At 41.7% G+C, this 22,984-nt stretch overlaps 1 protein-coding gene and 1 pseudogene across 11 annotated transcripts in view; one reads left to right on the top strand and one right to left on the bottom strand.

The window, feature by feature from the left end:
• PHACTR4 (phosphatase and actin regulator 4) overlaps positions 1–22,984 on the bottom strand; it is a 109,396-nt gene that overhangs the window by 79,358 nt on the left and 7,054 nt on the right. For 5 of the 11 annotated variants that reach the window (XM_070384034.1, XM_070383995.1, XM_014478249.2 and 2 more), the window contains one exon: positions 4,732–4,785. Coding sequence is in view for 9 of the 11 variants with exons in the window: in XM_070383950.1 (XP_070240051.1) it covers positions 4,732–4,785 (54 nt within the window). In the remaining 2 variants the exon portion in view is untranslated. Of the gene's footprint in view, positions 1–4,731; positions 4,786–6,708; positions 6,828–22,984 lie in introns of all 11 variants that reach the window. The other 6 variants (XM_070383930.1, XM_070383940.1, XM_070383988.1 and 3 more) reach the window with 2 other exon arrangements.
• Positions 13,341–14,300, top strand: LOC102283868 (protein FAM136A pseudogene; annotated as a pseudogene).

Below are 22,984 nucleotides of genomic sequence, written 5' to 3'. Positions count from 1 at the left end.
TAATCCTCACCACTGTACGGTTATAGTTAAAAATAATGGAAATTTAAGAAATAAAATCCTTGATAATTTGTAAAAACTATTATTAGTTTAATAAATCTCAAGCCTTCTATATGTCTTTTTACAGCTTTGCATGATGAAATGATAAATACAATGGTCACCTTCACAAAAGGCACTTGTATAATTGAATTGCAAGCCAAACTAGTCATTTTTTTCATGAAATACCATTTTTATTGGAAAGATTACATGAAAAACTATGTTGTTCAAGCTTAGACGTTGCACAGATATTTTCTTAAAAAGGAATGGAATCTGTCACTCTAAGTAAAACTGACAGTACTTGTTGCCAGTGAGGTACACCAAGCTTTCAAGAGAAAATTTGAATTTTGGAAAACGTACCTATTACAGTGAGCTTGCCAACTTCCTAATACCTAAAGACTTTGCACTGAGACCAGTGGTGGTATTAACAAATGTAATTTTAAAATATAATAAACTGTGTAAACATCTGTCCATGTAAGTAACAAATGTCCTAGAGGCCTTAGGTCTGTCCCACTAAATCTCTCACTTTAATTTTCAGAATGCAACAAATGATTCTTTTTCAATGTATCTACATAACTGTTAGTTAATCTAACTGTAACAAAATTCTCAACCATCTTCTAAAGGCTCCATCTTCTTAGAAACAAACTCATTTTGCATTCAGAATTCTTATTCTTTGTCAATGGCACTGAGTAGACCGTAACCAGTAAACCAAATTCTTATCATACATACATTTTGTGAGCAATTAAAAAAACCCTACAAACTATTCTATAAAAATAAGCTCAAGGATATACTGTACAATGCAGGGAATATAACCAAATTAAATTTAAAAAATAAAAAAATAGAAGGGGGAAAAAATCCTCTCACTAGCACAGAAGACAAACCTTTTCTCATATTAGTGATCAAAAGCACATATTAATTTATATTTCAACTGACTAGTAGCCAAGTATAACTTTCATAGCAACTTCCCCTTTGGAATTCTCTAGTAAATTTAACGGAGAAGGCAATGGCACCCCACTCCAGTACTCTTGCCTGGAAAATCCCATGGACGGAGGAGCCTGGTAGGCTGCAGTCCATGGGGTCTCGAAGAGTCGGACACAACTGAGTGACTTCCCTTTCACTTTTCACTTTCATGCATTGAAGAAGGAAATGGCAGCCCACTCCAGTGTTCTTGCCTGGAGAATCCCAGGGACGGGGGGGCCTGGTGGGCTGCTGTCTATGGGGTCGCACAGAGTCAGACACGACTGAAGCAACTTAGCAGCAGCAGCAGCAGTAAATTTAAGTTATTGTTGTTTAGTCGCTAAGCCATGTCTGACTCTTTTGTGACCTCCATGGACTATAGGCTCCTCTCTTGAGGGGATTTCCCTGGCAAGAATACTGGAGTGGATTGCCATTTCCTTCGCCAGGGCATCTTCCTGACCCAGGGATCGAACCTGTGTCTCCTGCATTGGCAGGCAGAGTCTTTACCGCTAAGTCACCAAGGGAGCCCAAATTTAAGTTACATTTAATTTTAAGTTGAATTTAATTAGTTTAATAGTAAGTTTACTGAGATTAAAGTCTATTTACGATATGCTTAAATTAGGTGAGGTAAAGAGGTCACTCAAGGGGAAAAAAAATATTCCCCATAAAAGCCTTTGGAATTGTCCTATATTACACTAGTTTATCATATGGACATGTTCTTTAGGATTTGTCACCAGGCAACTATTAATATATCAACTCAATTTACCGAATTGTTCATAAATAACGCCCCAGAAGCTACAAATTTATGAAAAAAGTACTAACTGCCCTCTACTGTTCAAACTAAGAATTTCACTGATGAGCTACATGTAATGTACACTTCAGAGTGAAAAAAAGCCAAAGTCCTAAAGAAGCCATTTAGGATCATTAAAATCAGAGGAGAAATTCTGATCTGACAAGGTTTAAAACAGCAGTCTTCTCAAAACAAGACAACAGCTATTAATCTCAGCGGTCTGATTACTTAATTGTACCAGGAGCCCAAAGAGCCTAATTTCAGTCATCTATGGTAACTGTGGGCTTCCCTGGTGGCCCAGCGGTAAAGAATCCACCTGCCAATGCAGAGGGTGCAGGGTCGGGAAGAGCCCCTGGAGAAGGAAACGGCAACCCACTCCAGTATTCTCACCAGGGAAATCCCATGGACAGAGGAGCCCACAGCCCATGGGGCTGCAAAAGAGTCGGACACAACAGTGAAGTTTTGCTTCACTATGTGTGAACAGAATAGAAACTATTCTATTCTGGAACACTTTAACTATACTATTTCAAGTTATGGGCTTCCCAGACGGTGCTAGTGGTAAAGAATCCGCCTGCCAATGCAGGAGACATAAGAGATGCAGGTTCAATCCCTGGGTTGGGAAGATGCCCGGGAGGAGGACATGGCATCCCAGTCTGGTATTCCTGCCTGGAGAATTCCCATGGAGAGAGGAGCCTGCTGGGTAACAGTTCATGGGCTGAAAAGAGTCGGACACGACTGAAGTTAACTGAGCACGCACTTCAAAAATTACACTGCCATAAAATGAGATTCAGATTTTTCCCATGTGGTGAAGAATCACAAAATGTTCAAATCAAAACCTGCCTCTAGCAGGCTGAGGTTAATCAAGGAAAACTGTCTCTGGTTGCTTTTTTTCTGCTGATGCGTGTTTTATTTTTATTTCTTTCTTCTTATTTATCTTTGGGTGTACCGGCTCTTAGTTGCAGTTCTCAGGTTTCTGGTTGTGGTGGGCAGGCTCCTCTCCAGTTGTGGCGTGTGGGCTCCAGTGCGCGAGGGCCCAGCAGCTGCAGTGTGCAGGCTTGGTTGTAAGCTTCCAGGCACATAGGATCTTAGTTCCCAAGGACCAGGGATCAAATCCAAGTCCCCTGCATTGGAAGCCGGATTCTTAACCACTGGACTACCAGTGGTGCATATTTTAAGTAGAAAGTACTTCCTAACTAGTCTTCCCAGTGTATAGTTTGGATTTGTTTTTTTTTTCTTTTTTAGCTGTTATACTTTTAATGGAGTGAGGTATAATATTCATCAATGTGCAAGAATGTTTTACATACTCATTAGCATAGTGATTAATGTAAATTTAGGGATATACAATGTGTTAAACCCCAAAAACTGTATCTGCACTCTAACTACTGAGCCCGTGCACCACAAGTAAGATCCGACTTGCTCACCGCAACTAAGACCCAATGCAGGCAAATAAATAAATAAATATTTTAAAATTAAATACATAAAACTACAAAGTTGCCTGCAACCTAAGATAATGGAAAGGCTCCTTTTAAAGTTTTTACCCATCATCTTTACTTTTAAAGTTCTCAACGGTATCTGGGAGAAGTCAAAAAGAATAGAAGGCTCATTTCAGCTATGCCTCAAGAATTCTAATGAAGCTGTATGGCAATGACACTGGAACTATGACGTTTCCCCCAAAGGGCTTTCTAGATGACCACACCACAAACTTCTGAAAGTATTTCCAGTAACATGTAGGCAAGCTGAGTGGCTTAATATTTAAAAGCCTGGAAAACAGCTAAGGTGTCTCATCCTAGAGAATTATAAAGCATGGTAGTAATACCATTTCTCTCCTACAGAGACACTTTTTAAAGCATGGAGGTAACCTTAAGGATACTAAACAGACATCAATAGTTTTCATAAAGCTTCAATAAACACCCTAAGGCACAAATGTTCAAAATGATCCACTAATTATCCCAGACAGTACCTCTCTTTGTTTTCAATAGGAAAACAGAGTTGAGTACACAGTGACTGACATTTTAGTCAAAAAGGTAAATATAAAACCTTTGTGTATCTAGATTTATACTCTCTTAGGTGGTGCCAGTGGTAAAGAATCCACCTTGCAATGCAGGAAACTTAAAAGACACGGGTTTGATCCCTGGGTGGGGAAGATCCCCTGGAGAAGGGCATGGCAACCCACTCCAGTATTCTTGCCTACAGAATCCTACAGACAGAGGAACCTGGAGGGCTACAGTCCATAGAATTGCAAAGAGTTGGATATGACTGAAGTGACTTGGCTAGTCACTAGTTGCTAGTTACAGAATTTAAAACTTATTTTAACTTGTCAAATGGTTCTTTGCTTTATTTGAAGTAACTAACGTTCTAGGGCACCTAGATCTCAAAGTCTGAGTGCCTCACAGCAATGTCAGAATTATTTTTTATAATACAAAAATGTTATATGCCTTTTCACTCTCATTAGCTCCAAACTGTACAGTCAGTTCTCCAAACTCTGCCGGGTATGTGACAACAAAATAAATTAAATGCAGGAAGCCAATACATGAATTCAGCTGTCTTCTATTAAACTAGACACTAAAGAGATTTGCAAAAATATAAAACAATGCCACTCTTCTTGTTAATCTTTTTTATTTGGGGAGTTATTTTTCATTAAAATTTTTTATTTATGTAACATATGAATGGTTTATTAATATTATTTTTAAATGAATTAATATTCTAAAAACATCTCCATTTTAATTTTAATATAGTAAATATAAATAGATATATGTTATACAAACAAAACTCTTTGGGGCCCTCAATTATACATAAGAGTATAAACAGATGCTGAGGTCAAAAAGTTTGAGAACTGATAGAGAGTTTAGCACAATAAACATGAAAAAAAGTCATTTTATTCTCAAAGCTTTAATGGAGGTAAGGATAAAACACAAATATCATTTACTAAGAAAAATGCAGGTGATACTTACCAAATGGATCTTCCATGCCACTATTAACCAGTTTAGGAAGGTGACAAACAGTTTCTAAAGAGAGAAAAAGGCAAATGATATACTTAAAACATAATATCCATCACCTTTTATATTCCTTAAAAAATAAACCCAATTAAGTTACATTGATTATAGTTTAAACTGGGATTTAGTTTAAGGGAGTTGAGATACATACACATAAAAATACCATAAAACATTCAAGGCTAATTTTCATTTAAAAATATACAACATCCTCAGTTTCCTCAAATAAGTTCCCTTTCTAATCTCCATCCTGAATATTACCAGAGCGTAAGGGAAAAAGGCAAGTTAAGAAAAAATTTTTAGGAAGGGGGACAAAGAGAAAAAGGGAGGGGTGAGGAGGGGGAGAAGGAAGAGAGGGAGGAATAGAGAGCAGCGGGAAAAGGCCAAGTTTCTTTTTAAAAATTATTTAATTTTTGGCTGCTTCATGGGTTTCTCTTTGGTTGCAGTGTGCAGGCTTCTCACCACGGTGGCTTCTCTTGTAGCAGAGCACAGGCTTTAGAGCATGGGCTCAGTAGTTGTGGCGCACAAGCTTAGTACCCTCGCGGCATATGGAATCCTCCCGGCCCAGGGATCAAACCCCCGTCCCCTGCACTTGCAGGCAGACTCTCAACCACTCCACAACCAGGAAGTCCAAAAGTGAAGCGTTTATGCAAAAAACAAACAAATAAACCCCACAAAACTCACATAAATATCTGGGAAAGAATATGAGGATATCATAGAATGAAGGAATTGGTTTTGCCTGAAGAAAGTAGAAAGTAGTTTAGTAAGTTAAGAATGCTCAAATGTGAAAACAAAACAAAAAAAGTTTTGAAAAAAGTTGAGTAAGTATAGATATTCAACATCCCTCACCCTTAATCAAAACAAGGACCAAATCTGCTCAATCTTGCTTTTTATCTCTTTCATAGCTTTGATCCCAAGAGTACTTATTAGTTAACAATTTGAATACTAGACTTCAATCTATAGTCTGCTTTTAAGTGAATACAACTAACAATTGGGGCCAGCAGTGATCTGAGAAAATTAGGAGTGTGACAGGGTTTTGGAGTTGAATCACTCACAGACTAGCTGGCACTGAGGACTACTCAGTGGTAGGTGTAACAGAAATAATCCCTTGCACAAGGTGCTGGTCCAGTTAAACTTTCACTAGTGGTGAAGAGTGATGATCTATCTGTGGACAGAATGCTCTAGTTGATTGGATTTATGAGACACCTGAAGAGTAAGGGGGAAATAATAATTATAATGATAATGTAACTGAATTGCTGACAAAGATCCCTCTAGTCAAAGCTATGGTTTTTCCAATAATCATGTACGGATGTGAGAGTTGGACCATAAAGAAAGCTGAACACCAAAGACTTAATGCTTTTGAACTGTGGTGTTGGAGAAGACTCTTGAGAGTCCCTTGGACTGCAAGGAGATCAAACCAGTCAATCCTAAAGGAAATCAACCCCGAATATTCATTGGAAGGACTGATGCTGAAGCTCCAATACTTCAGCCACCTGATGCAAAGAACTGACTCATTTGAAAAGACCCTGATGCTGGGAAAGACTGAAGGCAGGAGGAGAAGGGGATAACAGAGGATGAGGTGGTTGGATGGCATCATCAACCACCATCATCAGGTGGTTGATGGACATGAGCTTAAACAAGCTCCGGGAGTTGGTGATGGACAGGGAGACCTGGTGTACTGCAGGCCATGGGATCACAAAGATTGGACATGACTGAGCAACTAACTGCACTGAACTAAATTGATGGCTATTGCTAAACTCTACTGATCCTCTCGGAGAAGGCGATGGCACCCCACTCCAGTACTCTTGCCTGGAAAATCCCATGGACAGAGAAGCCTGGTAGGCTGCAGTCCATGGGGTCTCTAAGAGTTGGATACAACTGAGCAACTTCACTTTCACTTTTCACGTTCATGCATTGGAGAAGGAAATGGCAACCCACTCCAGTGTTCTTGCCTGGAGAATCCCAGGAACGGGGAGCCTGGTGGGCTTCCGTCTATGGGGTCACACAGAGTCAGACACGACTGAAGTGACTTAGCAGCAGTAGCAGCAACTGATGCTCTAGAAAAAGACAACAAAAAGCTGAGTGATTAACAGTGAACTGAAAGTCAACTATGGGGAATTTGCTGGTGGTCTAGCTCAGCTGATAAAGAATCTGCCTGCAATGCGGGAGACCTGGGTTCAATCCCTGGGTTGGGAAGATCCCTGGAGAAAGGAATGACTACCCATTCCAGTGTTCTGACCTGAGAATTCCACGGACAGAGGAGCCTGACAGGCTATAGTCCATGGGGTCACAAAGAGTCGGACACGACTGAGTGACTTTCACTTTCCAGCACGGCCTTGGTTCAAGTCCTGGTTGGAGAGCTAAACTCCCATAAGTCCTGTTCAGTTCAGTTCAGTTCAGTCGCTCAGTCGTGTCCGACTCTTTGCGACCCCATGAATCATGGCACGCCAGGCCTCCCTGTCCATCATCAACTCCCGGAGTTTACCAAAGTCCTGTGGTGTTCCTTAAATAAAGAAATAAGTAAGTAAAAAGAAATAAGAAAATCAAATATGAAGGCCACAGGACCTTTTACAAAGAAGCTCTTTAATTTACAAAAGCTCTTTTCTGTGGCAGCAGCAGGAGAGAAGAAGCTAGAAACCAGGCCCAGGAGTTAATCAACTGGTGCTGTGTAGCCCAGCAGCACAGAAGGTTAACTCTCGGCCAAGGGAGGTATGCTATGCCAATATCAGGGTCCTGACTGGGAAAGAATGAGACTCTTAACACACGAGATGGAGATAGTGGAGTTGATGCCCCTCCAAAATTTTGAATGTGAAAGTGTCCCCTAAAACAACAAAAGGGGCCCATCATCCCTATATGATCTGGCGCTCTCCGCTCACCTGAAGATAACGCAGAGACCTTCCCACCCTGCCCAGTAAACAACGTCTCCTCAGCACCTGCCACCCCCATGCCTCCTAGGTAGGAGGCCTTTAACTTATAGTAGGTCACAACATAACCCGGTCCAGATGTGCTATGCCTCATAAGGTCTGAAAGGAACTACAACTCAAGGGTGATGCAAGACTTAGCCAACATGTACCCAACAGGGGCCAAGTGAGAGTGAATGTGAATTCTGAGGGGGCTTGAATGTGAGAACCAGAACATAAGGTTCCTGATCACTCTCCAAAGATAGAAGATCTAACACCCTGGCAAAAATCTCAGAATATGGTATGAACTTACCACTAGGATGGTTCCTAAAAGCTGGAAAAGCCATGGCCCATGATAAATAGCAATGCCAAAACCGCACAGGCAGACAGGGGAGGAAGGGATTAAAAGGCTCACATAATGAAGCCGGCTTGCTGAAATGGTCAGAAAACCCATCCAAGTATTATGTTACTTGAAGTTTCAAAGCTGTCCTCCCTAAGAGTTTGGTATAAAACTAATGCCACTGATAGCAATGGTGATGACATGATCCTAAAACAAAGGAGACCAGGCCATGGTACTTAATGTTTGAAGATGGACACAATTACTATAAGGATCACCAAAGTCAGGGTGGCAGTCAAAGGGATCTGACTCACAGACTTATGGAGATAGTTAATAAAGCCTGACATCACTAGAAGCAAAATAGACTAGCAGTTAATAAAAGCACTTCTCTATCTGTCACATCAAAAGAAATCAGGGATGGAAGATAAGGATGCTGAGGGCAGTTGCCTCAATTAAAAAAAGAAAAATCAGAATCAGTGCCCTATTGCTGAACCTGAACCAGTTTCGGATTCTGACCCCTATGACCCAAGAGAAAAGAACTTGTAACACCAAAGCAAGTATAAAAATTCCCTAAGAAACCTATGGCCTAAGAGTAGTGTTAGTCGCTCAGTTGTGTCCAACTCTTTGTGACCCCACAGATTGTAGCCCGTCAGGCTCCTCTGTCCATGGGATTCTCCAGGCAAGAATACTGGAGGCGGTTGCCATTCCCTTCTCCAATGGCCTAAGAGACCCATATGCTATAGGTCTCATGGACTCCACTAAGAAGGTTTCTGCATTTGAAGTTTAACGCTCTGCAGTCTCCAGTATTGTGGCTTCAAGAATTCCATGGACTGTATAGTCCGTGGGGTTGCAAAGAGTCAGACATGACTGAGTGACTTCGGATCTTCCCTGTAGCTCAGATGATAAAGAATCTGCCTGCAATGCAGGAGACCCAGGTTTGATCCCTGAGTTGGGAAGATGCTCTGGAGAAGGGTATGGCTTGCCTGGAGAATCTCATGAACAGAGCAGCCTGCTGGGCTACAGTCCATGGGGTCTCAAAGAGTTGGACACGACTGAGCGACTAACACACTTTGTCACTATCTTAAAATCCTTAATAATTTTATCTCTGAATTTCAGTTCCATAGTGAAATCTGATAGTGAAAATGAAGCATGTGCTTGAAGCCTCAGTTCACACTCAGTCCACCTCTTCCTTTCTTTCCAGGAGGGGTCTCTTGGCCCCTCCCTCTGGCCCCACCTGGCCATCCTTTCCCTGCTCAGGCTAGGAGTGCTATGGCACTTCTGATGGGCAGTTTCTCTTGACCATTCTCAATCCAGGAGTACCCAGCACACAAATAATGCTGTCAGCTCTGTCTATGGTGGTTTACTCAGGCAATTGTGAACTGCATAAACAGGAATGCTAACTTTCTAAGGGAAGGTTGACATCAACATCTGGAGTCTGGAAGTATCATGCACTTAGGAGGACCAGGAAATAAACGAGTCCTGCCTAAGATCCAGTTCACAATGAACCCGCTGGGTGTGTGGACCTCCTGGTGGTCATTTCCCTGGACCCCAAATGTATACTAAAATAGATACGCTTGGAAATTAGTTAGTCCTTGGCCTAAGGGATAAGAGTTATTATACTGGGAAAGGCCAAGTGGAAGAAAGCCTCTAAAAGTGGGTGCCCCATCCCACTTTCCAAGATAATACATACAAAAGAAGACAATATTGTATTCTAGGCGCAAGGGAGGGGAGATGACAGATATTAGTGCTGTACTCCTACAGGATGCAGGGTTTACCATGTGGGTTCTGCAGGAACCAGACACATCCTGCAGGAAGGTAAGAGATTATCACAAAATCTAATAGTAGCCACAACTGCAGCTGCCATGCCAGATGCGGTATCATTGCTAGAGCCGATTAACACAGCCACAAGCAAAGTAAGCAGACAAACATGGAAGGATTAACTCTTTTTCTCTTACTCCTCCCAAGGAAGCAGGATCAAAACCAATTCACATGGAATGGATTACACCATACTTTTCCAGGACTATGTCAATTTTGCCACCATCTCATATAGTCCAGTCCTATGACAATATGGACTTCCTGAAAAATATCACACAGACCTACTATATTAATGGTGGTGGAAGTTTAGTTGCTAAGTTGTGCCCGACTCTTAAGTTGTACGACCCCATGGATTGTAGCCCATCAGGCTCCTCTGTCCATGGGATTTCCCAGGCAAAAATACTGGAGTGGGTTGCTATTTCCTTCTCCAGGTGATTTTCTTAACCGAGGGGTCAAACCTATGTCTCCTGCATTGGCAGGTGAATTCTTTACCTGCTGAGTCGATCAGCACAGAATGAGCTCTCAATGCATGAGAAGCTGTGTCCAGGCTGGGTGAGGTGGGGGCAGGGACTAGCAAAGCTGAGGCCCAGCCCTGCCTTCAGAATCCAGTTGTTCTGCAGGAGAGTTTATTAATCAGCAGATATAGAACACCTGATGATGTGATACCAAGTTGACCATTCATCCAGAATCACCCACCATGACCTAGATTCTATGAGATATACCAAGTCGTAAGGTTGGTTGGGTCCAGCAATAATCCAGCCTTTAGGTGAAGGTGATACATCCAGTATCAAGCGCAAGTAGGACCAGAAGTCATGCGCATGAGCAGACAGCCCAAACCCTCGTATCATCTACCACTGCTGCAAAGTGCCCCTGCCTTAATATATACCTTTGGCCACTGAGGGGGCCCTCATAGCCAGCTGACAACGGAAAAGTTCTCCCCTTCTTCACAGATGGCTGTAACAGAGTCTAAGTCAAAACTGGACAGTGGCTGCACTACAGTCTCATCAGGACATGGCACTGAAAGGCAGTGCCCAATGGGCAGAGCTTTAGACAGCAGCTTTGCCAACAAAGGTCCATCTAGTCAAGGCTATGGTTTTCCAGTGGTCATGTATGGATGTGAGAGTTGGACTATAAAGAAAGCTGAGCGTCAAAGAATTGATGCTTTTGAACTGTGGTGTTGGAGAAAGACTCTTGAGAGTCCCTTGGATTGCAAGGAGATCCAACCAGTCCATCCTAAAGGAGATCAGTCCTAGGTGTTCACTGGAAGGACTGATGTTGAAGCTGAAACTCCAATACTTTGGCTACCTGATGCGAAGAGCTGACTCATTTGAAAAGACCCTGATGCTGGGAAAGATTGAGGGCAGGAGGAGAAGGGGACAACAGAGGATGAGATGGTTGGATGGCATCACCGACTCGACAGACATGGGTTTGGGTGAACTCCAGGAGTTGGTGATGGACAGGGAGGCCTGGCGTGCTGCAGTGCATGGGGTCGCAAAGAGTCGGACACGACTGAGTGACTGAACTGAACTCTGGAAGAAACAGGGATATTTTCTGGGTGTACCTTTGCCTTTCCTCCAGTGAACAGTATGTGAGAGTTACTGAAATGTTTAATGTACCAGTAAGCATCATCCCAAGGCTTCCTAGGCTCAGTGGTAAAGAATCCATCTGCCAGGACAGGAGACATGGATTTGATCCCTGGCTGGGGAAGATCCTGAGGAGTAGGAAATGGCAACCCACTCCAGTATTCTTGCCTGGGAAATCCTAAGGACAGAGGAGCCTGGCGGGCTACAGTCCATGGGGTCATAAAGAGTTGGACACGAATGAATGACTGAGCAAATAAGCATCAACTCACATAACATCATTTCATGACAAGGGGCCCACTCTGTAGTAGAGTAAGTGCAAGAAGGGATGGGATTTACTGGTTTATCACATACAACATCTAGAAGCTGCTAACCTAAAAGAGTATTGGAATGGTCTGATGAAACCACAGCTGAAGCACCAACTCAATAAGATATTTTATGACAGAAGAATATAATCTTCCAGAGTATAATATATACACCAAATCAAAGACCTTCATATGTTACTATATTTTCAAAACAGGGAAAATAGATGGATGTGGGAAATGGTGGAGGGGGGGGCAGTGGCTGAAATACCATACCTTGTTTATTATCAAACCCCAAGACCTACCTGGGATCCCTGAAACTCTGAGTTCTGCAGAGTTAAAGATCTAGGTCATCAAAAAAAGGAATACTTCCACAGGAGACAAAAAGAGTCCCAAGAGGCTATAAGCTATGGCTACTGCCTGGGCATTGTGGAGTCCTTGCATCCAGGGATCACCAGGCAAGAAGAGGAACTACCATCTTGGCAGGGGTAACTAAACCTCCTTATCAGAAAGAAGGTTGCCATTCCACACCACAAAGGAGACAGTGAACGTATATTTAGAACCCAGATGATCCACTTGGGTGCCTGCTAGTATTCCTTTCCCAATTCTGATAGTATGGTAAACAGACAAGCTGGAAAACTAATCTGAGAAAAGCATGTATGTAACCAGTGGTTCAGATTCCTCAGGAATGAGGGTTTGGGTCCTACCACCAAGTAAAGTCATTGAGACTGGCAGAGATGATAGCTGAGGGCAAGGGGAATCTGAAATGGAGAGTGGAAGGAAGTAAAAATTACCAGTTGTAACCCTGAGACAGTTGCAGCAGCAGGAGATAAAGTACTAACCTTTCCATTCTAAGTATTCCCCAGGAAGAGAGGCCCTCTAGCTATACTCCCAACATATACAAAGTAGATGAGATGAAAGAAAATGAAAACACAAAATACCAAAACTTACGGGATTCACCTAGAGAGAGCAGTGCTGTGTTTGTGTGCTCAGTTGTTTAGTGCTTAGAGGGAAATTTATAGCTGTAGGAAAAAAAAAAACAAAATAAAACAAAAGGAAGGAAATAATAAGAATTACAGTGGAAATCAATGAAATAGAAAATACAAAAATTAGCTCAAAATAGGACCTTCCTGGTGGTCCAGTGGCTAAGACTCCAAGCTCCCAATGCCAGGAACCTGGGTTCGATTCCTGATCACAGAACTAGATCCCACATGCCACAACTAAAGATCCCATATACTGCAGGAGAGATCAAAGATCACGCATGACACAACTAGGACTGGGATGGCCCAAAAAATAAACAAAACAGGAATGTGCCTATATATAGTAGGTACTTAATAACTGTTGAGCTAAGCAAGTGACTATTAAGAGCCAATTACATGCTAAGTACCACACCAGATACTATGCAAAGAAGAGTAAGTTTATGGTCCTTAATCTTAAAAGCAATACCAGTAGAGAAAAACAGATGGTCAGATTAAGGAGAAGGTATTAATACAATATATGTGTAATAATGGAAATACAGATAGTGAAGAACAGAGTCTTCCCTTTCTAACCAGATGAGAAATAGGGCTGTACTTCTACATAATGCTAAAGCTCATCTCACTCCTTGATTTTAGTTCCAAAACTCAAGGCAGATTTTAGCTGGCAAGAGGTCAAACTTGATCAAAATGAGTAGTATCTAAAAATATTATCAAGATGATGAAACCACTATATATTAGCAGAGAAGGGACAATTTAAAATATTATTTCCAGAACCATGCGGGTCGCCATGGCGGAGCTGCAGCAGCCCCGGGTGCAGGAGGCGGTGGACTCCATGGTGAAGAGTCTGGAGAGAGAGAATATCCGGAAGATGCAGGGCCTTATGTTCCGGTGCAGCACCGCCTGTTGTGAGGAAAGCCAGGCATCCATGCAGCAAGTGCACCAGTGCATTGAGCGCTGCCATGCACCTCTGGCTCAAGCCCAGGCCCCGGTGACCAGTGAGCTGGAGAAGTTCCAGGACCACCTGGCCCGGTGCACCATGTACTGCAATGACAAGGCCAAAGATTCAATAGATGCAGGGAGTAAAGAGCTTCACGTGAAGCAGCAGCTGGAGACCTGCGTGACCAAGTGTGTGGATGACCACATGAACCTCATCCCAACCATGACCAGGAAAATGAAGGAGTCTCTCTCTTCCATTGGGAAACAGCTGTCTGCTAGTGGCCATCAGGGCTGAGGGCAGGAATCAATTTAAAAAGAGGAATGGGGATTTGGGTCTTTTAAGGAGAGTTGATGAATGAGGAAATTAAGAATGGCAGCAAGTCTAAGGCCTGTGTTTCTTTCCTCTGGATGCTGGTTCCTTTGTGTTTCGATCCTAGAGAGTGAAATGGAAAAAAAAAAGGTGCTCAAATTTGGGTCACAGATAGCACAGGAGGTTTGTTTTAGCCTGAATTTCATGTGGAAAATACTTCTCCTGCCAATAGGGAGTCTCCCTTCTACCAAACCAGGGCCCTCCAAGGTACCAGATCCTCTTACTGCACAGATACCAAGAGGCTGGCAGGTTCACGTAACCAGCTTATGGTCTAGTGGAGTATGAAAAGAGGTGTTCTATTTGGTGTCTACCTCCTGTTTACCAGAAGAATCACTACAACATTTTCCACAAACTAATAAAATCCATGCAGTCACTAATGCAGAAGGGGGCAGTGGTCTTCCAGGGGTTTGTTTTGCTTGTTTTTCTTTTATAGACAAGGGCATGACGTTAAAATGTAAAGTTGGGAGAGGCAGTTTGGATAAAAACTTTGAAAGGGTCCCTGTAGGTACTCATTTCTGACCATCAAGATGTGGATGTGTGTTTCTTAAAATTCTCACACATTACATCATTCAGTTGGGAGACCCTGCAAAAATGTAAGAAGCGACCTCACACTGGTAAGGGAAGCAGGTGCTCTCCCTCTCACTGGCAGCCCTGGTAGGCCCTGAGGCCACCTGCGGCAAAGTCAGCCAAGCGGCCAGACAATTTAACAGTGACACTCGGCCTTGAAGGGAAACGGGATTTTGGCAGTATAATATGCTCATATTCAGGAATGAACAGTGAAAGAGGAACTATTAGCTAGTTAATTAAGAGGGTTGTGAAGGACGGGCTTTGGAAAAATCTGTTTGTCATGAAACAGAATGAAAGCCTAAACCCAGTGTTGCTTACTCTGCCCCCTGAAATAACAGAGCTTTGTTGAGACAATCCCCTGGCAACAAAAAAAGTCAAGGGAGGAAAAGTTAGCAACTCAGGGATGAACTGTGGCTCCTTCAGAACGTTAAAGGGACTGCCGTCCATTACCAAATACCACTTTTGCCAGGGCCTTTGCTACATGCGTTGTTCTTGCCGCAGTTCTGGCCCCTTATCATTTTGATAAGGACCTTGTCTTTTTACTGACTTACTACTTGAAATGATAATATTGTCTGTTTGCTGTTTCAAGACTGTGATATATTTTCCTAGTGGTTTGGTTTTCGAAATAAATAAGACTTAATTTTCTTCCAAAAAAAATAAATAAAATATTATTTCCATTTATTTCTTGGACTTTACTGAAAAGCAAACCATTAGAGGAATAAACAAGATTAAGAAACAGTGGTCTTTTCATGAAGATGGCGCCGAAGCCAAAGCAAAGGCTTTGAAGGCCAAGAGAGCAATGTCCAAAGGTGTCCACAGCCACACACACACACAAAAGATCCAGACCAGAACACTGCGGCTCAGGAGGCAGCCCAAATATCCCCGGAAGAGCGCCCCTAGGAGAGAGCAAACTTGACCACTATGCCGTCATCAAATTCCCCCTCACCACCGAGTCAGCCATGAAGAAATAGAAGACAACAACACACTGGTGTTCGCTGTGGATGTCAGGGCCAACAAGCACCAAACTAAACAGCTGCGAGAAGCTCTATGACACCGACGTAGGTAAAGTCAGTACCCTGATCAGGCCTGATGGAGAGAAGAAGGCAAATGTTCCACTGGCTCCTGACTATGATGCTTTGGATGGTGCCTATGAAACTGGGCTCATCTATCTAAACTGAGTCCAACTGGCTAATTCCAAATATAAAAGTTTTCACCATAAAAAAAAGAAACAGTGTATCAACTGCTCTTCTAGAGTGAGCTACAATTGTTCAGACAGATGCTACTACTTAACACAAGGAGTTAACACTGTAATCTACATGTACCTTTATAATCCGACACCACAGAATCTACCCTTTTGATTGGAAAACTTTTCGTTTCTTAGAATTACTTTCTTTGCTATTTCTCAATTATTCTTGTTAATACTACATAAAAATTTGGTAGCTACAAATAGTCAGTTCATAAGAACTTCACTTGTTTTTGCTTTTTTGGGAAAATGGAACATTATAAAGAGATATAGATAAATTAAAAATGTAAATAGGACTTTGCAGAAATAAAAATACTGAAAATTTTAAAATAGAGATTAACAATCACATTCTCAGTAAAACAATTTCACAAATGTCTTTTAAAAGGTCTGTTCAGGGACTTCCCTGGAAGTCCAGTGGTTAAGAATCTGCCTTGCAATGCAGGGGGCTTAGGTTCAATCCCTGGTCAGGGAACTTCCACATGTCCCATGGTGTGGCCAAGAAAAAAAAAGATCCCACATGCCTTGGAGCAACTAAGCCTGCACAGCACAGCCAGAGAGTCCATGAGCCACAACTAAAGATTCCACTTGCTGCAACTAGGACCCAACGCAGCCAAATAAAATAAGTATTAAAAAAAGAATAAAATCAGAAGGTCTGTTTAGTAAAAGTTACACTTGCAAAAAGATTACTTAATTTTAAACACATATAATGAACATCTAACATTAACTAAGGGTAAAGACAAAAATGAAACTAATTTTCCATTTCAAGAAAAACTGTGACCTCCTCCTCCTGGTTAAACAGTCCTCTGTTACACTAAGCAGCATGAATCAGCTTTGAAATAGAGGTGCGGCCTACTGATAAGCAAAAGTACTCTCAGGAAATATATTAGTGAGTTATAAAGGACAGGCCTCATCAAAGGCAATTCATCATCACTGACCATGACAAAATCTACACCTAGAAAAACGTAGCATGGTTTCTTCCTGGCGTTTTATATATATATATCACATTATGAGAAAATCCCCCAGAACAAAACATATATTTTAAAAGCTACAGTATTCAGTGACATGTCAAATCTTTCCAAAAAACAATTATGGCAGTAAACATTAACTCTGATGAAAATACTATTTATAAAATCTCCAAAAATAATTTAACCCAAAACTAAACATGTAAAGAAATGAAATTTCATATTTGTTGTCAACTTAACCTTTTAAAATAGCTATGTGATTGACACACATGAACAGATAAATGGGAATGACGAGAAGGAATTCACCGAGGAAATACAAACAGTTAATAAAAATGAAAATATATTCAGCCTGATTGCTAATAAGGAAAATGCCAATGTAAAGTGAGTTTTATTTTGATTTTTTTTTGCCTATCAGAATGGCTAAAAATTTGAGGTAAGAATCCACCTACCAATTCAGGGGACAGGGAGGGGTTCGATCCCTGGTCGGGAAGATTCTATGTGCCGAGGAGCAACTAAGCCCACATGCCACAATTACTGAAGCCTGCACACTCCAGGGCCCGAGAGCCACAAGCAACGAGCCCCTGTGCTGCAACTAGTGAAGCCCAAGTGCCTGGAGCCTGTACAGCAACCAGAGAAAGCCTGCACGTGGCAGCAAAGACCCAGTGCAGCCACAAATAAATAAATGAATAAAAAACAGAGTAAAAGATTTAGTTTTGGGGGAAGAGAAAGGAGAAGAGGAAAGGCACTGATGGAAGGGTATAAGATGAGTACGTTCCAGAGACCTAAAGTACAGCATGATGACTATAGTTAATAACAAAGTACTGCATACTTGAAATCTGCTGAGTAGATCTGTGAACCATTCCATATTTTTACATATCATATATTAATGGACATATAGGGAATTTAGAAAAATGGTACCAACAATACTACATGCAGGGCAGCAAAGGAGACAGAGACATAAAGAACAGGCTTTTGGACTCAGTGGGAGAAGGAGAGGGTGGGATGATTTGAGAAAACAGCATTGAAACATATTCACTGTGTGACCCATAGACAGCAGCCCACCAGGCTCCCCCGTGCCTGGGATTTTCCAGGCAAGAACACTGGAGTGGGGTGCCATTTCCTTCTCCAATGCATGAAAGTGAAAAGGGAAAGTGAAGTCGCTCAGTTGTGTCTGACCTTTAGCGACCCCATGGACTGCAGCCTTCCAGGCTCCTCTGTCCCTGGGATTTTCCAGGCAAGATTATATATGACACAGGGAACCTAAAGTCAGTGCTCTGTGACAACCTGGAGGGATGTGGCGGCGAGGGAGGTGAGAGGAGGTTTCAGGAGGGAGGGGACACATGTATGCCTATGGCCGATTCATGTTGCTGTATGGCAAAAACCATCACAATATTATAATTATCCTCCAATTAAAATAAATAAAATTAAGGAGTTCCCTGCTGGCCCAGTGGTTAGAATTCCAGGCTGTCACTGCTGTGGCCTGGTTTCAATCCCTGGCAGGAAAACTACCGCAAACTGTGCAGCGTGGCCAAAAAAAGGAAATAAAAAAAAAACTTAGACAACGAAGCTCTATATAAATGTTCATATCTGCTGATCCAGTGATTTCATTCTTTTTTAACATTTATTTTTATTGCAGTATAGTTGAATTACAATGCTGTATTACTGCTATACAGCAAAGTGACTCAGCTATATATACATACATACACACACATTATTTTTCATATTCTTTTCCACTATCACTTATCATAGGATAGTAAATGTAGCAGTAATTTCATTTTAAAAGAAGAAAGTAACATGTGCAAACCTTGTGTGGCAGCATTAAGACTAATGGTTAAATAATTTGAGACCAATAACAAAGGAATCCTTAGCTCAGTTGTTAACTTTTTTTTGGAGGGGGGCAGGGCATGACTCAGGGCTCGCAGGACCTTAGTTTCCCCACCAGGGATAGAACCTGGGCTGATGGCAGTGAAAGTGCCAAGTCCTAATCACTAGACCACCAGGGAATCCCCCTTAGTTCAGTTTATTTTCATAAACAGTCGCTGTTCAGTGGGGAGAATAAAGAGGTAAATAAGCTACAGAGGGAAAAGTGCCCTGCAGAGACATGGACAAAGTGCTTTGGGATCACTCAAGGTAAAGATGAATCATTAACCTTTTCTGCCAGTTTCGGACACTGTATTTCCAACCTAAGTACAAAGAAGAGAGTAAGCAGCTGGGTAGACAGAATCAAGTATTCTGGTTATCTGCTAGATGAGACTTGAAGGGTCATGTGGGCTCAGACAGTTCTCTCTAAGAGATGATGTTGAGTTCCATCCGAATCAGCCCTCCACAAAGGAAACAAACAACCTATGCAATGTAATTAAGTTATGTCAGATAATCATAAAATTGCTATTTACCCTTAAAACACAGTCAAGGGCTAGTTTAAAAATACTCCTGGAAATGTGGATAACAAGTTCACATTTGAGAGAATAAATACAGAGAATATTTAACAATGGAGGCTGTTTTATTAAGTCACAGATTTGATTCAAGATAAAATTTGATTTTAAATGTACACTTGAAAAAAATCCAGTAACATCACATACTACAAATAAATTTCTAAATGCAATGCACTGACAGTATGTACCCTTGAAGTACCCTGGAACTGAAGGGTGCACTTTAAACCAGAGTTTACTCCCTTGTACAGCACTGATCACAGTATTAATCCTTTTCCTTGCCAGGGATAATCATATCTTTTCTCATATTTACTAAACACTCTACAGTTTACAAAGATTTCTCACATGCATTATCCTGATACTTTTGAAGAAATGGTTACTAGCTCCATTTTATAAATGAGGAAACTAAAGGTCAGCTCACATCTAGGAAGTGATGGAGCTGAAATTAGGATTTAGGTTTTCAGACTCCAAAGATAGTAAATACATTACTTTGAATAAATGTCAGAACTTTCGGACTGTAAAAACAAAGATCTAGTACTTTAAATATAATAGAGAAGTTAAACTGAAAACTAAGCTTGAATCTGAAAGCTGTGTGGTTTCAACCACCTCTTCCCTAAAAAAAAAAAATCAATCACTAGACACACTTCCTCTCTTAAAACTCCTCGGAATACCATAGAAGTCCTAGAATTTGAGAAGCCAACTAATCCAGACCCTTACAGAGATGAGAAAATTGAAGCACAAGACATGTGACTTGCTCTGAGTCTCCCATTACAACATAGTGTGTCGTCTTCTCAGGCCCACATCAACAGAATTCAAAAACATCTGTGAATTGGTGGAGACAGAACGGATAGCTGACTGGCTAATCTGTCCAACCTCAGTAGGGCCCTGAGGTTCGACAGCCCTTTTGCTCATCTGCTCATCTCTGGTGGCTCGTTTACTTTTTCCATGATTGCTACTCCAAACTTTTAACACTCTTTGGAGTGGCTTGCTTCAGGGTCGGAGGCACTGACTGCAGCAGTGCTGCGTGGGACCTTTTGAAGGAGGTCACTATTATCTTCATTACCTCTACCATAGTTTGGCCTCAGGTCAAGCAACAGAGAAATAACACAGCTTCGCCCATCAACAGAAAATTGGATTAAAGATTTACTGAACATGGCCCCGCCCATTAGAACAAGACCCAGTTTCCCTCTCAGTCAGTCTCTCCCATCAGGAAGCTTCCATAAGCCTCTAATCCTTCTCCATCAGAGGGCAGACACAATGAAAACCACAGTCACAGAAAACTACCCAATCTGATCACAGGGACCACAGCCTTGTCTAGCTCAAAGAAACTATGAGCCATGCTGTATAGGGCCACCCAAGACAGACAGGTCATAGCAGAGAGTTCTGACAAAACGTGGTCCACTGGAGAAGGGAATGGCAAACCACTTCAGTATTCTTGCCTTGAGAACCCCATGAACAGAATGAAAAGGCAAAAAGGTATGACACTGAAAGATGAACTCCCCAGGTTGGTAGGTGCCCAATATGATACTCAAGAAGAGTGGAGAAATAACTCCAGAAAGAATGAAGAGACGGAGCCAAAACAAAAACAACATCCAGTTGTGGATGTGATTGGTGATGGAAGTAAAGTCTGATGCTGTAAAAAGCAATACTGCATAGGAACCTGGAACGTTAGGTCCATGAATCAAGGCGAACTGGAAATGGTCAAACAGTAGATGGCAAGAGTGAATATCAACATTCTAGGAATCAGTGACTAAAATGGACTGGAGTGGGTGAATTTAACTCAGATGACCATTATATCTACTACTGTGGGCGGGAATCCCTTAGAAGAAATGGAGTAGCCATCATAGTCAACAAAAGAGTCCAAAATGCAGTACTTGGATGCAATCTCAAAAATGACAGAATGATCTCTGTTCATTTCCAAGGCAAACCATTCAATATCTCTGTAATCCAAGTCTATGCCCCGACCAGTAATGCTGAAGAAGCTGAAGTTGAATAGTTCTATGAAGACCCATAAGACCTTCTAGAACTAACATCCAAAACAGATGTCCTCTTCATTATAGGGGACTGGAATGCAAAAGTAGGAAGTCAAGAGCTACCTGGAGTAATAGGCAAATTTGGCCTTGGAGTACAAGATAAGCAAGTCAAAGGCTAATAGAGTTTCACCAAGGGAACACACCGGTCATAGCAAACACTCTCTTCCAACAACACAAGAGAAGACTCTATACATGGACATCACCAGATGGTCAATACCAAATCAGATTGTTTATATTCTTTGCAGCCAAAGATGGAGAAGCTCTATACAGTCAGATAAAAAAGACCAGGAACTGACTGTGGCTCAGATCATGAACTCCTTATTGCCAAATTCAGACGTATATTGAAGAAAGTAGGGAAAACCACTAGACCATTCAGGTATGACCTAAATCAAATCCCTACGATTGTACAGTGGAAGTGAGAAATAGATTCAAGGGATTAGATCTGATAGACAGAGTGCCTGATAAACTATAGATGGAAGTTCGTGACATTGTATAGGAGACAGTGCTCAAGACCATCCCCAAGAAAAAGAAATGCAAAAAGGCAAAATGGTTGTCAGACAAGACCTTACAAATAGCTGAGAAAAGAAGAGAAGCTAAAGGCAAAGGAGAAAGGGAAAGATACACCTATTTGAATGCAGAGTTCCAAAGAATAGCAAGGAGAGATAAGAAAGCCCTTCTCAGTGATCAATGCAAAGAAATAGAGGAAAACAATAGAATGGGAAAGACTAGAGATCTCTTCAAGAAAATTAGAGATACCAAGGGAACAGTTCATGCAAAGATGAGCACAATAAAGGACAGAAATTGGTGTGGACCTAACAGAAGCAGAAGATTTTAAGAAGATGTGGCAAGTATACACAGAAGAACTATCCAAAAACAACTTCATGACCCAGATAACCACGATGGTGTGATCACTCACCTAGAGCCAGACATCCTGGAATGTGAAGTCAAGTGGGCCTTAGGAAGCATCACTATGAACAAAGCTAGTGGAGGTGATGGAATTCCAGTTGAGCTATTTCAAATCCTAAAAGATGATGCTATTAAAGTGCTGCACTCAATAAGCCAGCAAGTCTGGAAAACTCAGCAGTGGCCACGGGACTGGAAAAGGTTAGTTTTCATTCCAATCCCAAAGAAAGGCAATGCCAAAGAATGCTCAAACTACCACACAATTGCACTCATCTCATATACTAGCAAAGTAATACTCAAAATTCTACAAGTCAGGCTTCAACAGTGTAAACCGTGAACTTCCAGCAGTACGTGAACTATGAACTTCCAGATGTTCAAGCTGGATTTAGAAAAGGCAGAGGAACCAGAGATCAAACTTCTAACATCCGCTGGATCATAGAAACAGCAAGAGTTCCAGAAAAACATCTACTTTTGCTTTATTGACTATACAAAAGCCTTAGACTGTGTGAATCACAACAAACTGGATAATTCTGAAAGAGATGGGAATACCAGCCCACCTGATCTGTCTCCTGAGAAATGGGAATGCAGATCAAGAAGAACAGCTAGAACTGGACATGGAACAACAGACTGGTTCCAAATCAGGAAAGGAGTATGTCAAGGCTGTTTATTGTCACCCTGCTTATTTAACTTATATGCAGAGTACATCATGTGAAATGCCAGGCTGGAAGAAGCACAAGCTGGAATCAAGATTGCTGGAAGAAATATCAATAACCTCAGATACGTGGATGACACCACCATCACGGCAGAAAGGGAAGAACTAAAGAGCCTCTTGATGAAAGTGAAAGAGGAGAGTGAAGAAG

The sequence above is a fragment of the Bos mutus genome, chromosome 2, assembly GCF_027580195.1.
Source record: "Bos mutus isolate GX-2022 chromosome 2, NWIPB_WYAK_1.1, whole genome shotgun sequence".
Lineage (NCBI taxonomy): Eukaryota > Metazoa > Chordata > Mammalia > Artiodactyla > Bovidae > Bos > Bos mutus.
This window is presented reverse-complemented; position numbering and strand designations above follow the sequence as displayed.